General features: G+C 49.3%; 1 protein-coding gene across 2 annotated transcripts in view; it reads left to right on the top strand.

Annotated features, from left to right (window-relative positions):
- DMRT1 (doublesex and mab-3 related transcription factor 1) overlaps positions 1-12,690 on the top strand; it is a 109,104-nt gene extending 96,414 nt beyond the window's left edge. For both annotated transcript variants that reach the window (XM_042912726.1, XM_042912725.1), the window contains exon 5: positions 11,542-12,690. In XM_042912726.1, the coding sequence (XP_042768660.1) occupies positions 11,542-11,696 (155 nt within the window). In that variant the 3' untranslated portion in view covers positions 11,697-12,690. The remainder of the gene's footprint in view (positions 1-11,541) is intronic.
- Positions 12,691-17,243: the final 4,553 nt, after the last annotated feature.

Genomic DNA, 17,243 nt, shown 5'->3' with positions numbered 1-17,243 from the left:
GGGAGGTGGGAGTGAGCACCACAAGAAAGGCCAGAGACAAAATACTCTGGGCCTTTGAGGAGGGAGAGGGAAGTAGCTTTGAGCTGGGTTTCGACCTGTGGAGACTGGGGGACAGTGAGACCAGCATGAGCATGTGTCAAAGGCCAGGATCCTGGGTCTGAGCTGGGGGTGGGGAGAGCAGGATGAGTCAGGTGCAGGGGAGATGTGGGCAAACCAGTTGCTGCTCCTCAGATGAGTCTGGGCTTTTCCAGATGCCACCAGAGGTGCTGATTGAGGGGAGATGTTTCTCTGGAAGTAGGGTGGCCGTTGTGGGGAACCAGTTGGCCGGGCCTAACCCAGCGAATGGGCCGTGAGGCCTACTCTTCAGTTAAATTCTGTGGTAGTGAAATGGAGACAGCACACTAAGGGTAAAGAAGGGCAGGGAGAAATTGAGGCAAGGGTTAATAGGAAAAGACCTATTAGGACCTGTTAGGATGGCTGTAATTTAAACAAACAAAAGAATAAGTGTTTGCAAGGTTGTGGAGAAATTGGAACCCTGTGTGTTGCTGGTGGGAATGTAAAATGGTATAGCTACTCTGAAAAACCGTAACACCGGTTCCTCAAAACATTGAAAGTGGAATTACCATGTGACTTTTTAATGTTTTATTCATTTTTTTGAGAGCGCGAGAGCGTGAGCAGAGGAGGGGCAGAGAGAGAGGGAGACACAGAATCCGAAGCAGGCTCCAGGCTCTGAGCTGTCAGCACAGAGCCCGACGCGGGGCTCGAACTCACGGACCGCAAGATCATGACCTGAGCCGAAGTTGGACGCTTAACCGACTGAGCCACCCAGGCGCCCCTGAAAATGGGTTTACCATATAATCCAGCAGTCACACTTCTGGGTATGTTCCCCCAAAGAATTGCCAGCAAGGACGTTAGCAGATATTTGAACACCAGTGATTACACCAGCATTTTTCATAATAGCCAAAGGCAGACACGGCCCACATAGCCACCGAGAAATGAGTAGGCAAACAAAATGTGGTGTCTACATACAGTGGAACATTATTCAGCCTTCAGAAGGACAGAAATTCTGCCGCACGCTACAACACGGATGAACCCTGAGGACATTATGCCAACTGAAATAAGCCAGTCACAAAATGACAAACACTGTATGACCCACTTCCGTGGGGTTCCCAGAGTGGTCCTTGCGCAAACACAGAAAACAGAAGGGTGCTCACTGGGTGCTGAGGGAGGAGGGAATGGAGAGTTCTCGTTCAGCGGGTGTGGACTTTTTGTTTGCAAGCATGAAGACGTTCTGGAGATGGCAAGTGCATCACAACGTGTGTGGACGTAATACCCCTCCACTGTACGCTTAAAAATGGTTAAAATGTCCTATGTGATGTGCGTTTCACCACAGTAAAAAAGAAACGAAAAACAGAAAACGAAGTCCTGAAAGGGAAACCCAATCTGTTGACCAGAGGAAGGAAGAGCTAAATAAGAATTTGTCCCCTGCTTTGGTAAATACATGCTGGTATCGGTTCCCTTCGGTTCAGAGCGGAGCTGGGCTGACGGGCACCCGCAGCCCCCCGTGCGGAGCCTTTCGCCCAAGGAGGCCACAGGCGGCCATTCCCGGAGCGCCCCAAACAAAGGCCGCGGCTCACGTTGGCTTCAAGATGCAGTTGTGGAGGAAAGGAAGACCTTTTCTTGTCCACACATGAGCTCTTCTCTCTCGAAACAGAAAGTACCACAAACGTCTAGAGGGAAGAAGGCGCAATCACAGTCCCCAAATGCCTCATATCACCCACAGATTCACTTCACACAGGGTGGATGTCCGTTCTTGGGGGCTAAGTGAAAAGACAGCACTTGACCTAAAAATGATTTCAGAAATACATCTATTGAATTTTTTATTTTATTTTATTTTTTTAGCTTTTGGAGTCTTGGGCAAAGTGTAGAAATTCTCTTTTGGAAAAACATACACTCTGTGCTCTTATTTTCTTATTTCTGTTCACCCTTAACGTGAACCATTCCAAAATAGTGTATTCTCGCTCTTGTAACCTGAACTTCCCTTAACTGTCCATGATGGCGGTATTGTATTTAGGCGGTAAAATCACTCGTGTGGCTGTGAGTTAGGCATGTATGCTCCTGTCTGGAAATGCCTGGAATTTTCTGTCCTGATTGATTTCATCTGGCATATGTTTTATTTGGATGTGTCTGCTTCCTTATCCTGTACCAGAGAAAAATATTAATAATTACTAGTCTTAGATTTCCTGTAATGCTAGCCAGAAAGGGGAGTAATGAGTTGGCATAGAATGGTAGCCAGTACTGATGAGTTTTGCATTTGCTTTTATTTATTTATTTATTTTAATATTTTTTTAAAATTTTTTTTAATGTTTATTTTTGAGACAGAGAGAGACAGAGCATGAACGGGGGAGGGTCAGAGAGAGGGAGACACAGAATCTGAAACGGGCTCCGGGCTCTGAGCTGTCAGCACAGAGCCCGACGCGGGACTTGAACTCACAGACCGTGAGATCATGACCTGAGCCGAAGTCGGCCGCTTAACTGACTGAGCCACCCAGGCGCCCCTTGCATTTGCTTTTGAAAGAAGATGGAGTCCCCTTGAGGTAAAGGTAAAATAATGTACGCAACACAGTTTTCTACCCTGCTTGCTGGCATTTCATTTGGGGCACAATATTTACTTTTATTTTGTTTTTAATTAATTTATTTTGAGAGAGTGAGAGACCACGTGTGTGCGCAAGTGGGGGAGGGGCAGAGAGAGAGAGAATTCCACACAGGCTCTGAGCTGTCAGTGCGGACCCCGATGTGGGGCTCAAACTCAAAAACTGTGAGATCATGACCTGAGCTGAAACCAAGAGTCGGACACTTTAACTGACTGAGCCACCCGGGCCTCCCACAATATTTACTTTCATTTTTTATTTTTAATTTTTTTTAGCGTTTTTTATTTTTTGAGAGACAGAGCATGATCGGGGAGGGGCAGAGAGAGAGGGAGATACAGAACCCAAAGCAGGCTCCCGACTCTGAGGGGCTCTAACCCATGAACACGAGATTGTGACCTGAGCCGAAGTCAGACCCTCCACCGACCCAGCCACCCAGGTGCCCCAATATTTACTTTTAAATTACAAGCTTCAAATTTTATACAGGTTCTATTTGAGAAATGGCTCACGAACTTTCTCTTATGTCCACTTCGTGGCAAAACGTCTCAGAATATTTCTAAACGAAAAGCTTCCTTAACCGTGCATCTAAAGCTGCATATCTTAAATGTCTTGTTAAGTAGCACGTTTTATGGACGATGATGTAATCCCAAAGTGGAAGACAGGCCACAGGCTGGTGGTTTAGCCAGCAACCGAGTTCCTTTCAGGCCTTAGGTTCGAAGGCAGCATTCACTGTCCTTCGCCGACCAGCCCTCCCGGTAGTGGTGTGAACTCCAAACTTTGATCCTTTTTCTTAGCTTCAACAAGATGCCCATCAAGGTCGATGTTCCCATCAATTATATTACCCATTAAGGTCAAAGCATCTGTGATCCTTTCTTCCTCTCAACGTGAAGAAAAACACAAGGCTACTTGAAAATGTTCTCTTGTTGCAACATAATCTGGACAGAGCTGAGCTAGTTTTTGGCATGGCAAATGCCCCCCGCAGCCTGCTTTGTGAGCGTGAATCCTTCTGTATCTGAGAAAACCGCTTTCCCAGGATCGCGTGGAAAACCTCCTGCAGAGATGACTTTTGAGCATCTGGTTTGCCTGGTCTGCTTTAGTTTCTGAGATTATATTCCGTGTTTATGCTCTGTTTGCAAATGCAGCTGTCCATGTGACCACCCAGTCGCCGTGCCGTTCTTGGACTTGAGCTGTGTTTGCATTGCAGAGTCCCCCGGAACACGGTCCCCATGGTCACTAAGAGCCGGGCTCTTTGGCCTTGGCCCGGGCTGAGATCCTGGTCTCAGGGTGTGTTTGGTGTGGCTTTTCTCTGCCTCTGTACCCAGGCTTTGCTTAGAGTCTGTGCAGTAAATACAGATGGAATTCAGTAAAACCCTTGCAGTTTATAGCCCTCAAAGCTGGTTTTAGGCTTGCGACTCTGGCCAGTGTGCGAGTTCGCCCCGTTCTGTGGTTACGGCGTGTCTGGCGAAGACTGAATTCCACGGTCTCTCCCACACGTTTGTCATTATTAAACACCCACTGTGCGCACTGCCCTGTGCCAGACAACGTATGGTAGATGTTCTCCGTTTCAGCATGCCAGATGTCTGTCTTTTACCTGTTTTTGCCACGAGGCTCTGACGGCTCCACCTGGTTCAGCCCTGACTGCTGACCTGTTGACCTGGCTTCTGGAAGTCCCATGTGTAACGCCAGTGCTGTGCACGGTGCTGTGAAAAGCACAGACTCACAGGCCCCGGGGTCAGCTTGGAATTAATTCATCGTAACTGTCAGTGTCTTGGTGTGCGCAGAAGGGCGAATAAAGTAAAAGTCCCCTTTCCCTGAACGTCAGAATTGAAACTTGTCTGAGAACATTCAGGGATGTTTGGGCTGTGTCATCACTAAGTACCCCCCCCCCACCTTTTTTTTTTCTTTCTCAACCAGAGTTAATACAAATCTTACTCATTTCTTGGTTCTGTGCTGGGCAGTGGGGTGCACAGAGTCCCTGGCTTCTTCCCGCAGAAGTTTGCGGACTCCTGCGGGGTTGGGGGAGCAGCGGGGGCTCATCGTGACTGACGAGTGTGTATATTCTACAGGTTTGCCAGCCAACTATTTCGTCAGATTCCGTCTCCTCGATCCTCTAGTCAGCTTTGTGAGACACACGATTATTCTCCTTTAACAGTTAAAGAAACCGGGTCTCAGGTGTTTACTGAGGTGCTGGTGTCCGAGCTCAGAGCTCGGAGTCTTCTGGCACGGACTCTCGGAGGCTGCTGGGGGCAGCGGGGAGGGGGGTGGAGGCTGGGAGGTGGTGCTAGGGACAGGGCTCAGACAGTGCTGAAGTCTTGCTGCCCTAGCCAGGCCCCGCGTGGGGGTCACCATAGCCTGAAGCTTGGCGGGATTTGAATGTGGGCTTTTCGGCGGCATCGGACTTTACAGAGCCCCACCGCTTTGTGTAGAACCATCTACTCTGTTCCCGTTTTACAGACGAGGAAACTCAGGCATGGAGAGGGTACGGAACTGACCAAAGCCCGCATACCTAACAGGGGCTCTGCCCTGTTGCCCTCTGAGGGTCAGCTTCCGCCAGCCCAGCGAGCCCCATTCTCAGGGCTCCAGGTAGCCAGTGATTGAAGATTGGGAACCGGTGAGACCCCTACTTCTTTTGGGTCACCGATGCCTCTGCCCAGGACTTCCCAGAGTTCCCCTTTTCAGACAGACTTAGGCTCAAACACAAGAGATTCTTCCTGCTTCCAGATAGCGCTGTCTTAAAGGGATGCTGTGCGTGATCGTTGGACACCCTGGCTATGCTGCAGGTCCAAAGGAAGCAAACCTGCATTCCTCTTCCGGGCTTTCTCAAGAAGGCAACTGTGTATGTGGCCCAGGATGAATAGACCTTGTCCTAAATCCCGATTGAATTCCTGCACCTTCAAAGGCAAGAATCTTCTAACTTTAAGACCTTAAGACTGAGACTTGCAGACAAATAAAATGAGGCAACTGATTAATGTTACTCGGTAATTATCACAGTGGCCTGTTAATAGTCTCGTTTCACAGATGGGGAAACCGAGGCCCAGGATGCTTCCGTCCATCCCCCAGGCAGCGTAGGGGGTTTCTTCAGAGTCTGCTTCGTATTCAGTTCACCGAAGGGCAAAGGAGGGCAGAGTCAGCCAGTGTGAGGCTTTATCTCAGGATGTTGTCACCTAAGAGAAGTCGAAGCCACGCTGCACGGTTTTGAGACGCAGTGTATTTTGGTTAAAACACACTGAGGAAATGTGAATGTTTGGATTGTGTGGGTCACCAAAAATGCTGCCTCCCTCAGGTGGGCCAGCCCTGATGAGTTAACCCCTCATGTGCGCACTTCAGAAAGAGTTCAGGAATGAGTGAGTCAGCGAGAGAGTCCTCCACTACTGATGGGGACAGTTTGGGGTCAGGGAGCCTCCAGCAGCATCACCACTGCTGACGGGCAGGAAGTTTTGGGGTAGAGGTGTGACGGGTGGGGTCCTTGGAGGTGCCGAGCCCCTGTTAGGGCTGCTGTCGCGGGCACACTGCTAATTCATGGGCTTGCTCTGACACTCCAGTTGGTTTTATGACCCTAAGCAATAAGCCATGTAGTAGTTCAGGAGTATCTGTCTTGCAGAGGGGGCGTGGGGGGCGTCTGGTCCGAGAGGATTCTGCCCCGGGGTCCCAGGTCGGGTGCAAGGCTGAGTGGCGTCCTTCCTTCCTCTCGTTTTCGTTTTTTGGGCACTACGTTAAAACAGTCAATGATTGTTCCCTCTGTGTTGAACTCTAGGGGGGTAAGGGAGAAGGTTTGGCGTATCCTCGCCGATTTTGTGGAGCGGTAGGATGAGCCAGCTGGTGGGCTGCAGACCGCCAGGCCAGGCTGTGACTCGGGTCCTCAGCACCCGCCCCCCCCCCCCCCCCCCGGGGCCCTCGCTGTCTCCAGCGTGCTCCTGAAGGGTGCTCCATGGGCTTCTGCTTACCTTGAGAATGAAAGTGTTCTGGCGTGATTTGGGGAGTTGTGTCTCCTTGTTATGCAAGAAATTTAGAGGGACGGAGGTACTGTTAATATTGCATAATGGGTACTTTCTCTTACACGTTCACTTCGTTTGTAGAAACGGCCCTTCCCAGTGCTTCAAAAGGTCGTGAGGGTTCCGTCAAGAGAGAAGCAGTGACCTGTGCCTGCTGCCAACCACAGGAACCTTCCTTTACCGTGGCTCGGCCACTTGTCTCGACAACATGCAGAGCACAGAGCTGGCCCCTCTCAGAATCGGTGTTAGATTTTAGAACTGCCCGTGAAGACGTGTTTTCAAGGAAGGCGTAATCCTCAACAGCTCTCTCTTGTCACTGTCCTTTAATTACACTTAGGTTGGGGGAAAAAACACACTTAATTGTTTCAAAGATTTTATATATATGTATATATACATATATGTATGTATATACACATATATATTTTAGTAAATACATAGTAAATGGGGAGATTAATAAAGGGCTATTTTTTCTCAGCTTGTGGTTTCTAATTACATCAGTTACAGCTTTGCCCTCCCCTTAACTGGAGTGCAGGCATGAACTGGAAAAGAATGAACTAATCCGTGATAGATCGGGTTGAATAAAGATCTCCATTCATATCTTTACCTTTTATCCCTTGTTCCGAGTGCCAAGAATTAATGCTGTTTGAAAGTACAGACTGAACCTGCCAAGCTTCGGACTGGCTCAGATAATCCTAATTATTTTAAACGTTAGTGAGAAGGGGCAGCAGTTTCACAGCGGAAAAGAGTTCCATTGTGAAACATTAAATATCTGCTAAGTGGTATTGATTGGAAGGGATTTTATTTCCAAACACTACGGTTTGTCATGAAGCGGAAGAATTTGTTGTTTGAGAAATTTTCATTAGCTTTTTCATCAAGACTCCGAGGCCAGCACTTTTGTTTTTCTCCCTGTCCCCTCGGAGGTGAAGAGTTGCTAACAATTGAAGAATGCTGCTTGCATTCTTATTTTTAAGTGGTTTCTTAGTGGGCGTTGAATAGTATTTAACATAGAGAGGAAGAAAAATTTTTCTCAAGCATGAATATCCTGTTTTCTCACATCATTGGAGGAGAATTATTCGTTCCAGCCCACTGACTTCCAACAGATCATTCAAGTTAAAAGTCAGGGGTCTTTGCAGTGTCGAAAGATTTAGCAGTTAGAGTGGTTTTTGTTTGGTTTTTTTGGTGAGGTGGGTTTTGGGGGTGGCGTTACGATGATGGTTAGATGGCGTTGCTGCCATTATCTTAAATTTTTTTCTTTTTCCCCAGCACCGGGAAGAGTGATTATGTGCAAGGTTTTTTGCTTTTAAATAATAGTAAAAGAAAGCCCCTCCTTCGGTGGACAAATAGGCTACTTGAGAGAAAACAGATACTGGGCTTGCTGGTTCAATCAAGGGTCAGCCCCGAGGTCTCCCCACCTTTCACTGGAACCGGAGAAAAGAGCAGATGGGCAAGTCTTCCTTTTTCTTACTTTTTAGGCTCTACCTCGGTCTCCAGAAGTCATTTCTTCCATTTCTGTAAATGCTGGGAGCCTGCCCGCGATCGAGGGGTAGCATAATCCTGAATTGTTTATTGCCTTGTGAAAGCTTCCTGCCCCCCCCCCCCCCAGCTCAGCTGTCCCCATCCCCCCACCGCCCAGTCCCAGCCCGGAGCGAAGCACTGACATCTTCAGTGATGCAAATAGTCGTGTGTTGAGCATCTCTGGGCCAATTATTCTTTCTTTCTTTGGGTCTATTCCCCAGAGTGGAATTACCGGGTCAGAGGGGATGAACAGTTTTACGGTTCTCATTACATGTCACTAGATTGCTGTCCAGAAAGACCGAACCAATTTCTAGTGCTACCAACACTGTACCTTTCCTTACAGTCCCACTGACACAAGGCATTAGCATTTTTACAAAATAATTAAGAGGAACCTTTTGAGTTGAAATGAGCCTTGAGTCAGGCTCATTAAAATCAACTTAAAAAGCAGAAAGGATAACTCTGACTTTGGAATTTTTAATTGGTATAAAATGATTTACAGTGACCAATTACTACTCTTCCCCCAACAGAGTTTAATGAAGCTGCATTAAAACGGAGAGTGTACCTTTAAGGACACTACTAAAACACATTTTGGACATTCGTCTCCAGGATAACACTTCTGAAATCCGTAACTACTCTTAGGAGGGGGCCACACAAAATGAGTTCAGCAAACACTGTCCCACTATTCAAAGACGATGCCAAGCCTTGGACAAAAGTAAAAATAACATCGATTTAAATTTTGAGTGGAGAAACCCTGAAAAATGCTGACACTTTCCAAAACCGGTTGAGTTCATTTATTTGCATCTTCCCTGAGTGCAGTCATGGATTAGGAGTGCTTGGAGCCTCCCCCGTCTCTGCAGGTGGCACTGTGTGTGTCTCTGTAGCCTGAGTCACAGGAATACTTTCCAAGAAAACACGCACAAGGCAACTGAGGGCCAAAGGGAGCTATCCCCACATTTCTTCCTTTTGCAGAATTCCCGCCCCTCCCTTTTCTGGTCACGGATCAGTTAAATGGGGGTAAGAGGTGCATGGCTGGGGTGGAGGGGCATCTCCTGGGTCAGCTGCTGACTGAAGGCAGAAGGCAGGCCCAGGGCTCAGAACGTGGCAGAGAGCACTCACTCACTCCTTTCTGGCCACTGCATCAGCCTGACAAGGGTCAGTTCTTTTGCCTCCTTAAACTCGCCGCACGGAGATGAGGAGGGTTCCCAGGCCGGTGTGGCACCCAAGGAGGGTGGGATGGCCCGGGGGGAGCAACCCAGGGGTTGGTGCTGACAAGTGCCACACGCACGGGGTCCCCTCCATCAACCGGCGGGGGTGATTCTTTCAGTGACTGGTTTGAGGATTAAGTATTTCATTACAGCATGTGGCATTCAGAAAGTGGGGCAGTAAACCTTCTCGTCCCCAGCGCTTCCAGACAGAGAAGGTTCCATCACTGGTTTGAGGTGGGTTGAGGGCGGTGGGCAGATAACTCATACCCTCTCCCTGGTTGGTTCTTAGATGGCTCTCCAGATCTTTGTGTAGTTCCAAGATGTCAGAGCAAAGTGCCGCCTTTGGAAAACATTTCTTTGTATATACAACGTGCTGTGTATGTAGCACAATTCATAAATCATCTTGGATTTGTGGGGATTTTTAAATCCATGTAACAGTTCAAATGTAGCCTTTATGGACTGCAGTAAAATGAAGGTTTCAGGTTTTTTAGGTTCCCAGTTGTTTGGGTTGGCATGCATGTGTATGCTTTGTTGGTGTCTGTAAAGTACTATTTAACAGCGCTCCACTTAAAAAGGCTTACACACTATTACCCTTGCTTTTTAATTTCAGTTACTAAGCAAGTACTATCAGTATCAAAGGTAATTGTTTGTCAGGAAATTGCCCAAATTGTTTTTCAGATTTATTCACTAAGTTTCCAGATCATGCCTTTCCTTCTTGGAGGTTTTGAGGCAGCCCTACAAAACTCTCCGTTCTTCTGTCTGTCTGTCCATCCATATGTCACGTTAGAAGAAAGGAGCCTTCTGAGATAATTTGGTCCAGTGGAGTGGTTTTAAAGGTCCGCTTCTTAAATCCTAGCTCTGCTCTTTTAGTTCTGTGTGTTTCCACTAGCCGCAGCAAACCTTTTCCAAACCCATAACAAGCGTAAATAGTGTTCTCTTGTAAAAAGGTCTCTTTTCAGCACGGTAATATACCTTATTAAATCCCAAACATAATAAGTATTGATGGCAAACACATCAGGACTCGGTGCAGCTTCTACGATGATTTAGTTCCCTACAAATGACTTCAGCACTCCGTTCCCAGTGCATTTTGCTAATTACATCATAGATTTCCCTATTGATGAACACAAGCTGAATTAACACAGGAGCACTAATGTACCCTTTCACCATTATTGTTGTACAAGAAGCCGTGGCAGATGCTGGCAGTTAGTTACACAAACATTAGTATTAACGATTGGCCATTTGGAATTGGTGACAAACTACTGCCCGGCAGAATCCTGAGGCTGAAACCAATCAGGAAGTTAATGAGGAGAGAAATTGCCACTGCAGCTTCCCCTTAATTACGTTCACACTAGGCAGGAAGGGAGTTCTGGGGGTGGATCTGAACTCGGCTAAGGTTAAGAAGGTCAGAGACCCTTTTGCTTAAATTTTGTATCTAGTGTGGCTTGTGAGGTTGCAAACATTGTTGAGCACATTTAGCATCTTTCATATTTAATGTCAGTTTCCTAGTAGAGTTTTATGTTCACAGATTTGCTTTTAAAATCTTTACCTGACTTCTATTTTGGGGAAGGTATTAAACTTTTCATATTTTGTAAAAAGTTTCCCTCCCATTTCCTGCTTTTTGGTTTGCAGAAGTTATGTAAACAGCAAGTGTTTGTCCCTGTATATCGAAGAGAAATAACAGGAAAATTGATAAGCTATCACCTTTGCTTGCTATATGTTGAAAAACTTAGGGTTACCTGTCAAATGGTAGAAATACATGGGTGGAGTCTTGCTGGGGGTAATTTGTCAGAGAGATCATTTGACAAGACAAGTTCTATTAGCATCCTTTACATAAAGGGGAGGGGTTCAGTGAAGGGTGGAAATAGTTTCCCCAAAGAGGGGATGCAAATTGGTTATTTTTTTTTCCTTATGCACATAAATCCAGAATTCTGCTCCCTAACTTTCCCTTTCAAATGCAAACAGATAACTGAATAGATATTGTGCAGAAATACTGTTGTTGTTTTTTTTTTAATTCTAAAGAAACGGTGGGGCTTGTAATGACTGCCTGTAACCACGCTTTGAACGCAGGATGGAGATGCAGAGTGCCTCTATCTTTGTTGAAACCTCACCGAATCCTAAATGTAGAAAGACTGGCTACTTTTAACGTGCTCTTCTCCCTCCCTGTCTTTCCCCACGACCCAGTATTCTCGCCGCCCAGCAGTCAAGATTCTGGCTTGGTTTCCCTCTCCAGCAGCTCTCCCATTAGTAACGAGAGCACAAAGGGAGTGCTCGAATGCGAGTCCGCCTCGGAGCCAAGCAGCTTCAGCGTTACTCCGGTCATCGAAGAGGACGAGTGAATGGTGCCCGATGCTTTTGGCGGTTCACTTGGAGTAGCAGGTGTATTCCATTTAGACACAGGGTTTGTTGTTCATATTTTGTCTTGACTCAGGTCGACTTAACTGTTGAGAACGTGTTTGGTTTCCACTCCTTAGAGCTTAGCCCAGGGGCCAGAATGTATTTGGAATAGTTTAGGATCCAGGACTACCATCCGCAAGAATTAAGTGCTTTGCTCACGGAGTTAGATAGTAGTATTCCCTCCACCCCTACTTTGTGGATGATACTGGTTTACATTGTAGTTTTCAAGAAATACAGTAATTCACTAAAGTAAAGCAGTACATTTGCATCTCAGTGTGTCATAATTAGATATTACCTCTGATTTTAAAATGAAATCTTAGGTGCCTTAGACGTTTCTATTTTAGTATTTTAATAAAGCTGCAAAAATATAAATTTAGCCAAATACCTGACCAGTGAGAAGAAAAGAGCAGACAAACTTAGTGATTGTTTTAGAAATCCACAGAAAGTCAGAGTAAATGGAAATACGGTGTGTTTGTGTTGCTGTTGGAAAAGCCGAGCCCTACCCCACCCCACCCCCCCAAATCCAAAACATGATTGAAATACAGTCAGAAAAAGAAAGCCCCTGAGAACCACTGCCCTTTCCATAAAGGGTTATTTCAAAACAACACAATTGAAAGTAACCTCAGTAATGCAGAATTCCTGGATTTGTTTCTAGAATAATAGGAGAGTTTATCATACACATTCCTTCTGCTACAGGGGAAAAATAAATGGATGCAATCTAGACTATTTTGTAACCTTAGGTTGTAATCTGATTTGAAAATAAGTACATCTTTAAAAGTTACTACAGATTTCTGAGTTCATTACTTTGTTAAAAATTGCTTGTGGAGTACTTCCTTATGTAACAGAAGCCATCCTGAAATGAAACTAGTCTAAAAAAATTCATTGTTCTGTGTAGTTGCAGCTGTACCTGAAATAAAAATGTTATTGATGACTGAATTTTCTGTTGTGTATATTTGGTGAGCGGTATTAAACAGGAAAAAAAGAAATTACTTGTATTTTCTTCGCTCTGTGCTTTGAAAACATCTATTTGATTTCACCCCCATCTGTTGTAATCAATAACCTGACCATCTTGTTTTTTATTAAATGCACTTACTCTTAATTTCATCCACCAGTGGTTTTAGAGAGAATAATGTGGAGTTACCTATATAGGTTTGACATTATAAATCACTTCTTGGGGCTGAATCGTATAGTGGTATCGATTGATCCTGATATATCACAGAAATTTACTGTCACTTCTGTTTTCAATTAAAGATACAATCAGTCAGATAATGACTTAATTGGATTTTACAGAAGATTGAGTTTTATTGCCCAGTGCTTTACGAGTTTAGTTAAGGAAGATCATTTTATCACACTTGTCAGGCTGCTGCTACTGCAGCCGTGTGCCCTTCGGGGCGGCTGTAGCTGTAGCTATTGTGGCGGCGACGCCAGAAGGCTGCGGGGTGCGCAAGGAAGGGACCTGGCGGCGGAGTCGCCACCTCCAAGGCATTAAGGGTGGCTTTTCTGAAGATGAAGATACTTCGTGCACTTGCTGCCCACTGCCCAGGCTCCCTACGTTTTTTGAATAATCCTGGCTTCCGCGGACCCAGGAGTCTTCCAGTTCCAGCCTTTCTGTATAGATGCCCCCAACACACGGATTTTGCGGGGTGGTTTTGTTGGAGAAGTCGGACACGCCCCCTCAGTGGGGCGGGGGGCGGGTAGGGTGCCTCCTCTGGGAACGTGCGTCTTAAGTGTCCCTACGTTTCTGAAAAGCCAGCGGAGCCTGGGTAAACTTGACAGGGCGCTGCCAAAGATTTGACCCAGCATCTTCTGGGCCCCTGGTGCCCACCCCTACGTCCCCAGGGACGGGCTCTGGTATCTCCCGCCGCGCGCATCCCGGCCTCCTGCCGCCCTGAGTTCGAGTTCTGCTCCCAGCTGCCGGCACCCAGGGAAACAGGCAGGTCGGGTGGGAAGCGCCCGTCCTTCGGAGAGGCCCCTCCTGCCGCTCCCAAAGCCCGATTTGGTTCTGAATCCCGCTACCCCCACAGGAGGGCCACTCCTGGCGCTAAAACCGGCCCCGGGGCCACTGCACCTAGGCTGTTTATTCCTGACTGCTAGGGAGGGAGCCAGGCCGGTCCAGGGTGCTCAGCTGTAGGAATTTAGCAAATTCTGAACACCAGTAGAGCAACCGCGGGAAGGCTTGGTTGCTCCATTTTAACCATATTTGAATACACACATGTGAGGCACTTTAAAGCTTTGGTCCCTTGTAGGGAGACCTGTAACAGCAAGGCCGCATCCCCCTGCAGGCGATATCCCTGGAGTGTGCGGTATACACGTATGCCCAACATGTGTGTGCGAGTGTGTCCGTGCCAGGCATCCCGTGAGCATCTGGCGGACGGCCGGGACAGCCCTGAGCACTTAGGAGCGCTTCTGCTGCTCCAACGCGGGGAAACCGAGGCAGGATCGCCGCGCCTTCCCCTCCTGGACGCTGGGCAAACGAAACGCGCGGTCTCGGGCTCCCGCAGGAGCTGCGGGCGAGGGTGACCGTGCCCCTACTACAGGCGGACGCGGCCCCGGGCGGGCGCCTCACTCGGGTGCCCCTTGCTCTCACCCTTAATGCGCTGCGGGCCCCACCCTGCGGATCTAGGGCCTCAGGGAAAGCTGCCTGAGAGGCCCAGGGCGACCTTGGTGACACTGCTTTCCCGCTGCCACAGCCACTGCCACACCCATAGCGAGGGTTCCCTCCGAAACCCACACATAAAACCTCAGTTCGGGGCAGGGGTGGGAACCAGACCCGCCTAGCCGTCACCATTGTCTCTTGCACCCCGTGGAAACCGAACCGCTGCGCACGCCTAAAAATCGAGCCCCTCTCCGCTTCCGGTGAACTCCAGTGCTGAACCGGTTTCACACGTACACGTATATTGCACCGCATTTTGATGTTTTGCACCAAGTGGTATTAAAAGCGCTTCGTGGAAAGCGCTATGCGTCTTAAAAATACGCCGAAGGTCAACGGCTGCAAGGAGAGGGATCGTTCTCGGCTCCGTCCCGCCCCGGCGGGAAGTGGCCCGGGGCCCGAGGCCTTCGCCCCTTGGCGCGTACACAAGGACAAGGCCTGAGCCCAGCTGCTGCCAGCTCGGCCCGCTCCGGCCACTGCCGACAACTCGCGATCTTCGCCGGGGAAAGACGCCTCCTCCCCCTCAACAGAAACGCGAGAGGCCTTCGCTCAGCCACTATTTCGTCAAGTTCTCCGCACTCCCTGCCCCAGAACAACCGGCAAACTTTCCAACAGTTCAAAGCTGCGGCCAGGAGGGCTGCCTAAGACCCCAGGCGGGGGGGCGGGGTGAGCAGGGTAGGAGGCGGGGCGCTGGTTGGGTGGGCGGAGCCTCGAGTGCTCCGGAAGTCGCCCCGCCCAGGAGGATACCGAGCGGGCCTCGAGAGCTGAGGGTGTAGGTGTCGGCCCCCTGCCGTGGGGCGCCCTTCGGGTGCGCCGCTCCCAGCCTCCCAGCGTTGCTCTCCCGCCTCTGGTCGGGCCTCTGTGCGTAGAGTTCGCAGCCAGGTCCCCTGGGGTGCGGGCCGCGTCCGCCGTTTCCCATTATCCCCGGGACTCCCTGGGACGGAACTGGAACGTGTTTCTGGGAAGGCCGCAGAGCCGCCCACTTTCCCCGCAGCGGGGCTTTGTTACGGGGCCGCGGGGCGACAGCGGGGTGGAGGGAGAAGAGCGTTCTGGAAGAGTGGCTCGTCCTGGGGAAGAACTGCACCGGCGCCCTGAGAGCGGGCACTGGAGCAAAGATTCTGTGCCCCTTGAACGTTACTCGAAGTACCTAAAAAGATTTCCCTGGCCTTTTTGTTTGGTTTTGCTTTGAGCGTTCAAGTCCAAGGGAAACACGATCTTTAAAATGGTTTCAGGTCCGCGCCGCTCTCGTTTTCCTTCGGAGAGTACAAGCTGCTTTTCCCCCTTTGCTCAGAAGGCGCGCGGGTTTGCAGGCCGCCCCACTGCGAGCCTCTAGCGAGGCGGGTAGGGACGGCACCGACGCCGCAGCCCACCCCGGCCTCCCGCTGCCCCGCGGGGGTGAGTAGGCAGGGCCCAAGAGCCCCACCTCTGTGCGCGGAGAGGGAGCGGCGGCGCCCGAGGCCTGCGGGGGAAGCGGGCCGGGGCCCTGGCCCAGTGGGGAGCGCTGCGAGGTCGCGCTTTTCCACTTTCCCTTGCGAAGCGCGGGGCAGAGGTCGGCTTTCAGTGGGCCCCTCGGATAAAGCAAAGCTAGAGCGACACCCCCCCCCCCCCAAAAGATGGGGGACGGGCACGGCCTGGTGTTTGGGCTGCGTCTGAGGCATCTGCACGGGTGGGAGCGCTCGTGCCCAGGCACGACCCCTGCTGGTTTCGAGAATTCGAGAACGTGAAGGAACGAACGGGCACCTGCACTGTCTGCACAGGGCCTGCGGGCTGTTCTGCGCCCCTGTTTGCTTAAGAAGGCTTCGGCCCTTTAAGATCTTCAGGTCGCCCACTGCCAAAATGGCGTGGGGACGCGACCGTCGTGGACCTTCTTTCTGTTCGGCCGCGTTTCCCGGGCCCGCCAGACCCAGGTTCACTCGCTTCCCCCCCCCCACCCGGGCGCACGTGGCCTCTGTCCTCCACCCCGCGCCCCAGAGGGCGGCTACGGGGATGCTATGGGAGGTGCGCAGGAGTCTCTTCCCCAATTAATTGAGGGAGAACAAGAGCATTATTGTCACCTCAAGAAATTGGTTGCTGGTTGCCCCACCGCCTCCCCAGACATTCGTCCCCCACTTTCAATTTGAAGCTGGCCAAAGGGAGATGCCTAGAGGCAGGGACAGGATGAGAGATGAGAAGTTCACGCGCGGGCAGAGGGGGCTCGTTTTCTTGCATTTTCGGGGCTTTGCAAGCCCTGGCCTCCAGCGTCACCATGGTCGCGATTAAAAAACGGCAAAATAGGAACCCTGACCTCCTCCTCCATGAGAATCCAGCAAAGCAGAAAATTTCCTGATGCATTATACATCCGGGACAATGTGAAACTGCCCTTTTGATAAGTGGGTGGTTTTTGTGTTTGTTTTTTGTTTTTGTGGGTTTTTTAATTTGTTTTTTGATTTTTTTTTTTCTTTTGCGGGGAGGAACATCTACCAGGACTCCTGGATTTGGAGGCAGAACATCCTCGGCTTCTCAGCTGGCACATCTGCAGCCCCAGCTTTTAAATGTGTTCACGCCATGAAATTGTAAGCTAAGAGAACAACCACATACACACATTATCTTTCACCCTTTCGCTGTTAATACCTGTCACAATTCTACCTAGTTAATTGTGGTCTGAGCGCACACACCATCACCCAGGGAACCTGAGTGGATCCAATCTAGTGAGGTTACATTTACTCATAATCCTCCTCCCTCCCTTTGCAATTTCTTTGATGCTTTTTCCCATAAGTGTGTAAGTGGCGGGGACTTAGTAGAAGCAGGCCGCTCCTTCTAAACGTGATTCGGACCATATGCTTTCTACATTCATCCCCGC

Source organism: Panthera leo, chromosome D4 (assembly GCF_018350215.1).
Source record: "Panthera leo isolate Ple1 chromosome D4, P.leo_Ple1_pat1.1, whole genome shotgun sequence".
NCBI lineage: Eukaryota > Metazoa > Chordata > Mammalia > Carnivora > Felidae > Panthera > Panthera leo.
Note: the sequence above shows the minus strand (reverse complement) of the source record. Positions and strands in the feature narration are given on the sequence as shown.